General features: G+C 44.1%; 1 protein-coding gene across 1 annotated transcript; it reads right to left on the reverse strand.

The window, feature by feature from the left end:
• Window positions 1-1,413: 1,413 nt before the first annotated feature.
• Window positions 1,414-6,443, reverse strand: hpca (hippocalcin; the record flags this gene model as incomplete). Its single annotated transcript, XM_079175470.1, has 4 exons — window positions 6,320-6,443; window positions 5,000-5,281; window positions 2,599-2,704; window positions 1,414-1,511 (listed from the first exon to the last, which is right to left on the reverse strand). The coding sequence occupies exons 1-4, from the start codon at window positions 6,413-6,415 to the stop codon at window positions 1,414-1,416; spliced, it is 582 nt and encodes a 193-aa protein (XP_079031596.1). The 5' UTR covers window positions 6,416-6,443.
• Between the last annotated feature and the right edge of the window lie 763 nt (window positions 6,444-7,206).

Below are 7,206 nucleotides of genomic sequence, written 5' to 3' on the forward strand. Positions count from 1 at the left end.
AAACAAGTCCCTTCATCCTACTTCTCTGCAAGCAGACTAATCCAGGAGGTAATAAAAGCATTCAGCTAGAGAGTGATGAACGAGCCCTTAGTGAGTTCTCTGTCTGTCAGAGGAAGGGGGAGAGGTTGAGGGGAGGGGGGGGGGGGGGGGGGGGGGCGGGGTGTGTCCCAAAGCAAGACAAATACTCGATCATTTCTGCCGGGTACGATGCTGAGGAGGCTGCAGAGCTACAAAAAGATGCCGATGTGCGTTAACTGTTTCTGTGGATTTTGTCAGTTCGTAGGATCATGCAGTATAGTGACAGGTTACGACTATCCCAGAAGTTTACTGCTCGTTGTTAAAGAACTTCAAAAATACTTACGAATTAAGAAACAACACAACATTATAATACTGTAGAAGTTAAGCCGCGGGCACACAGTGCATATATTCACATGCACACACGCGCATTCACACCGAATGCACGGCCGTACTTTATAAACACGTGGCGGCTCAAACGATATGTGCTACTGGTGTCGTTGATCGAAAGCATTATGGGAATCCCCTTCTGCCCACGAGAGGCTCGTAATCTTCCACTTTTAACAAATCCACAACTCCCAAAGAGATCAATCTTATCATTTTCTCTCTCTCTGTCACTGTAAACTGGAATACGGTCAAATTCAAAGCACAATAATACGAATAAAAATGAATAAATAAAACAGTATGAAGGAGGTAAACAATATGTACAAATGAAAGAAGAAAAAAAAACATTACATTTCTTTTAAAAAAATCAACACAATGCCAGTAGATATCAATAAAAAGCTAATGGGATCTCAGGCCTTCTTTTTCTCAGTGAAAGATCATATAGCAGTAAAATCCCAATAACCCGCCCCCCCCCATTCAGATCAGACCAGGAAGCTGCGCTACATAATACTGCCCTTTCAATGCCAGAGAGTGTGTGAACCATACATGAAGACAAACTTCATCTTGTGATATACATAGACATACAGTATATACATGATGTACATGTGTGTTGGAGGACAAACTTGAGCAATCCCCACCCTGCACTGCAAAAAATCCACACTTTGTCACGAGCTCCTTGGAAATCCATTTTTCCAGAGAGAGAGAGAGAGAGAGAGAGAGAGAGAGAGAGATATTCGGGAACATTAGCGGACGCCACTGACGCCTGGTCGTTAACTGTACGCATGTCCCTTCGGTTTTCCCAAATATCCAAAAATAAAATAAAAAATGAAAGCAAAATGATAGTGATGGCTTTTCTTATCCTCCTTAAAAATCCCGCCTCCATCCTCGCACACAACAACGAACAAAAAAGAGATGATATGAGAGACGAGAACCATCATGCATTGATTTGAGTGACTGTTTCAACAGCAACAGAGAGGGTGGGGGGGGGGGAAGGGTCGCAGCAGGGCGAGGGGTTCAGAACTGGGAGGCCGAGCTGGGGTCGCACTGGAGTAGCCGGACAATGGAGGGGTCGCTTTTGGCACCTTTGATGAACTCCTCCAGGGACAGTTTGCCTGCAGGGTAGACGGAGAAAGAGAAAACGAGGGGAAAAAAGCTTTTATTTTGGAGGAATACGACCCTTGTTACATGAAGACTAAATTATTCTACAATCTGAAGCACTTTCCAATTTAATGTTGGATCACATAAGTTGAACATTGAATCATATAAATATCTAGGACTCTATATTGATGAACACATGAATCTCATATGACAACGTTTCTGCTTAATCAGCTGCAAGAGCTTTGAGACGAATCATTAATATTGCTAATACTGCTACTTACTACTGAGTATCATGCTCTGTCCCGTTTTCTACTGTCCTTTGTGCTGGATATTTTGTTAGTAATATATTCAAAACAGAAATTGATTTTCTGTTTGCATGGACGATGCACACAGACTGAGATGATCAATGGGTATTGGAGGATGTGTTATATTGTATTATATATAAAAAAGAATACATGCAGTCCTGGGTTCTCTCAAAAATCTTGTTTCCAGACTCAAAGAACCATTTTTGGAAGAAAGTCCCCACATCCCCCCCAAAAGCTGTGATCAGGACCCATGATTGTTAAGGGTCGGGTACCATTGGGATACAAACAGGGTTCTCAGTAGAACCCCCTTGTTGATTTCTAAATAAAACCAATGACACACAACAGGGTTGTCGGTAGAGCCATTGGTTGGGTTCCAGATGAAACTATTAGAATATAAAAGGGTTCTCGGTAGAACCCCCTCGGTGGGTTCTTGCTAGCACCCTTAAAAGGTTGAAAGGTTCTGGTTTGAATCTCCACAGAGGGGTTTTGGGAGGAACCATTCACAGATGGTTCTAGGTATAACCCTTTATGGTGGGTTTAGGGAGAACCCTTTGAATATGTTTCAGGTGGAACCTGTATAAAAGGTTCTACTATGAAGACAAGCGGTAGAACCCGATGTGGTTCTAGTTAGCACCTTTATTTCTAAGAGTGCAGTAAAGTGAGCAACTTTCAAAGGTTATTGTCAATAAACTGTCACATCCCTCCCTCCCTTCCTCCCTCCCTCCCTCCCTCCCTCCCTCCCCTCCTCCTCCCTTCAGCATCTTCACCCCTCCATGTTGCCATTTCCTCCTCTCACCATCGTTATTGAGGTCCATTTGTCTGAAGATCTTATCCGTCCTCTTCTCCGGCGTGGATTCATCCTCGGGCATCTTCATCACAGATGAGACCATCTTGTAGATGGCCTGATAGACGAAGCGTGTGAAAGGAGGGAGACGGGGGTTTGGGTTGAGTGGGTGTGGGAGAGAGAACAGAAAGATAAGTGAATTCCAGCCAGCAGGGAGCCATTAAAGGAGACTCAGCAGGAGAGAAACACAACTGAACTAAAAAATAAAGCCACTGCAGCTTTCAAGATGCTGATAAACACGCTTTCTAAAGTCCACATGAATCAATGACATTTCTTCCTCCCGATGCCAAGAGCTGCTCCCTGGCCAGCTTGTATACAAATACCCACGCAGGGTCTGTGAGGCTATAAAACCACGCCATCGTACCACAGTGATACATGCCAGCAGTGTAGGGGGGGGGGGGGGGGGTTACAAGTAGAGCTTACTGTATTGATCTGATACATCTTTATCTGTTGACCGTTACGAGCCGAGCGCCTCCCGTCCCCTGACAGCATTAAATTAAACTCTGCAAGTGAGCGGAGGGAAGCACCGAGTATCAGCCGGGCTCAGACGCAGATCTACAATCAGCTTACGTGCCCATTAAATCAGATCTTCTCCATCGAGAGCGCGGGGTGTTAAACTGACACTAGATCGGTGTCACGGCAGCATCCTCAGAAGGGAAGGTAGCTTGCACAAAATAAGCCCTCTGTGCTTTTTTTGGTACCGGCTATAAAACTTTATCTCTTGGGCTATAAAACAAGTTGATGTCTTCCTCTGAAAAAAAAAGATGAATAGCTGTGTGTGTGTATCGAAACATATAGAAACGTTAAACTAAAAGACAATGAAGCTGCCTCCCACACTGTGGGTTGTATATTCTTTTTCATGGTTTGACTTTGATCAACAGTTCTCAGTTATGACACAAAGAAATGAACTTGTTTCAAAGTATAACTGATATCTAACAGGGCGATAAAGACGCAACATGACTCTACTCAGCTGACTAAAAATAAGCATATTTCCCAAAATGTGGGAGTGTTTATTTGAACACTGGGCTAACTCACATTCGCAGAGGAAGCCCAATAGATGCAATTGAGTACTTTGTAAAAAGCTAGTAAGCAGGCCTTGAGTTAGAGAATTTTTTTTCTTTTCCCCACAGATTTAAATGATCTATTGCCTGCACACGGCTCTCAACACGGCGACGGCTGAGTCGACAGCTCGCAGCTAACAGTGCTAAGAGAGCTAACAGTGCAAACAATGGCAAACGTTCTGACAAAGCTAACAGTATTAACTCGAGGGGCAACCGGAGGGTCATGAGCTTCTGTGACGACGCTGTTGGTCGAGGGGCAGCTGCTGTATTGATTCTCTGAATATTGTATAAGTATCCAACCGAGGACTGACATTGCTATCTGATAGTTTGAGTGATTTTGCAGACGAATTTGATTTTAATTCTGGCATACATTTCCTTCTCCCTACACCATTTTCATTCAATTTTAAAAAACATTAACAATTTACAAGAAAAATGTGTCCGTGTTTTGTCGGACATGTCTTTTGAGGATGTGGCTCGTTATCCCATAATGTGATGTAAAAACCAATCCACTGTCGCAAAGGGCCCCTCCTCTCTCATCCAACATAACGTAACCTCAACGAGGATAATCCCAGTATTCTGCACACTCAGGGATGAACTCGGGTTAAATTTAACCCGCTAATCTATGAGAACCCAGAAGCACACACACACACACACACACACACACACACACTGCAAACACAAACACACACACACACAAACACAAACACACAGACACAGAGATACGCGAGATCCTCGGGCAAATATCTCGTCTTTATTTCTTCTCTTCACGAGTGACGGGATTACATACAGCACTAATGTAGTGCTGTGCTTAACAGCCTCCATGCACTGTTGCCCGTGCCAGTATTGCAGTCAGCACATTACGTTAAGTATGTCTTTTAAAGTCTTTGCACATCGGTGCTTGAGCCTCTTTGCACATACGCATGTATTAACTTGCATAATTAAAGTGAGCATATAGTATAAGTGCTCCCTCTGTCTATTCCTGTAAATGCAACATGGATTGTTTTTGGTTACCAAAAGCAAAGCCAAGTTTGGTAAATAACATATTTATATATTATTTGGGGTCACCACACACGTCATGTTATAACTCCCCGTGTGACTATTTTGGATCCTCTTGTACTTGAGCTTGGAAACTAAACATGAATGGGACCATATTGCCCTCTTGTTCAGAAGTCACACATGTGACAAGTTTTCCTCTTAGGCCAGAGTACGAACAGCTCCTACACTCTTAGAAATAAGGGTTCCAAACGGGTTCTTCCTGAAGCAAACATCATTACCCAGAGTCCTTTGCTCACCTGTACAATCTCCAGCATCTCGTCGCGGCTGATGTACCCGTTTCCGTCCAGGTCGTACATGCTGAAGGCCCATTTCAGCTTCTGCTCCAGCTTTCCCCGTGACGTCACGCTCAGGGCGATGATGAACTCCCGGAAGTCTATCGTCCCGTCGCCGTTGGTGTCAAACGTTCGGAAGACGTGCTCTGCGAACTTGGAGGCGTCGCCGTAGGGGAAGAAATTGGCGTAGATTTTCTTGAACTCCTCCACATTCAGGGTACCACTGGGGCAATCCTTCAAGAAACCCTGGAGAGAAGACGATACGAGGCGATACAAGGGTGAAAATAAGTTGCTCCAGGACGATATAACACATCTCTATGATGGAAGAAGTTTCATATCATCAGATCCAACTAAAACCATTTCAAAGCCAGTTGGGAATCAAATTCATGTCACAAAACTTCAGCCGGTACATGTTTCATTCATGTAACGCTTCTTTCTGAATAGATTGAAGAAGTGCTCTTTGAACAGGAGCTTAGTCTTTGATAGTTGAAAGCACTTCTATCTTCTTTTCAAGGAGTCACATTAGTAAAGCAGCATTGTGCCCGAGAAGAAGAAGTCACGTCAGTCTGTGCCATTGTTCAGCAGACATGAAGCCCCTTTTCTTACAAAGGCCTTTGAGATAAAGGCAGAGAGGTGACGAAGTCATTGTCCTGATTTTAAGGATGGAATTACTCTTTGATCGTCATATCAAATATTTTCATGAGCGAAGGTGGAAAGTCAACACAGTTCTGTTCTTAATAAAACTTATTTTTCATTACCGGCGTCTTTGACATTTTCCCGAGAGCACGCCAACACTTTTCATGGATCTATCGTCAATACATTCGCCAGAAGAAGACCAGCTGGATACCTTCTCAGTGACCTCAGGCCCCTCGGCGACCCGTGGAATATACTACGCTGTCTGTGAGACACCTCCAGCATCGCGGAGCTGGAAATCTGCTGAGAGCGAGGCGCCATCATGACCGCTGTCAGTGTATTATTAGATCATATTATTGATGCTATAATGTGTATGCACCTACACAGCAAGATGTTAAATCGGTTCAAAGTGGAGCTAATTTCTACACGTTATACTTTAAATCTATAACAAGGAAACAATCATATGCTTTAATATTTGTAATATCTCCCTCTGAATTGTAGTGGTGAAGATATATGAAGTAATGTACAAGTATTTCTAGTATAGTACATGTTATAAGTTACTTTGTAACAGCAGTATTGGTAGTAGTACCTTTACAATGACTTGGTACCACAAATACTGTCCATCGTTGTGTACAATGTGTGTCAACGCACCTTGTACCACTCCTGCAGCTCGTGGTCGGAGAACTCCGTGTTCTCCCGGAGGTCCTGCAGCATCTCTGGCCGCAGCTTGCTGTTCTGTTTCCCCATTGCAACGGGACGGGACTCTTGGTTTCCTCGACGAAGAACGGTGACTACAGCACTAGCCAGGCCGCTTTCCCCACCTGTCAATCAAGAGACAAAGAAACACGAGGTCAGCGACAATTAACCAGAGCGATGGATGACCTCCCGTGTGTCAAACGGGGAAGCGAAATACAAGCTGCTCAGCAAATAGCAGGATGTCACTGGAGTCACTCTGCAGCAGGTGAGAAAATATGAGGAATTAAGAGAGAGGATTGTTCAAGCAAGTGACGCTGTCAGCTACAGGTGAAGAACGAAGGAAAGAAGACGCTCGGCAACTTTTACACAATTCAGAATTTCTTTTAATGAAATCAAAGCGAGCCGAGTCACATCGTGTCCCAATCCCCTCGACACGGAACGTTACGCAACGCCACATGTCTTTAAACTGCTGCATCACATCAGCAAAACATTAAATAATCCTGAACGCACCCCTGTGACGTCAAGAGCGAGACCAATGATCACATTTACGGGTTTATCTGGCCAGCTGGGTGTTTGTGTGTCAAATCAGCTGTTTTGTGTGCATGTGTATGTGTGTGTGTTTGTGTGCGTGTGTGTGTGTGTGTGTGTTTGTGTGTGTTTGTGTGTGTGTGTTTGCCCACATCTCCTAATCTTCATCTCAGCTCTGAGCTCCCTGTTTGGCAAAACACGATTTCAGAGATGCAACTACGCTACGGCACCGTCACTATGACCCTGTTACCTTTAAGACATGCAGTACAGCGACATCGTTTCATGGATTTAGGGGTCGCGAGGTGGTTCAAACA

The sequence above is a fragment of the Pholis gunnellus genome (genome assembly GCF_910591455.1).
Source record: "Pholis gunnellus genome assembly, chromosome: 16".
In the NCBI taxonomy this organism is placed as follows: domain Eukaryota; kingdom Metazoa; phylum Chordata; class Actinopteri; order Perciformes; family Pholidae; genus Pholis; species Pholis gunnellus.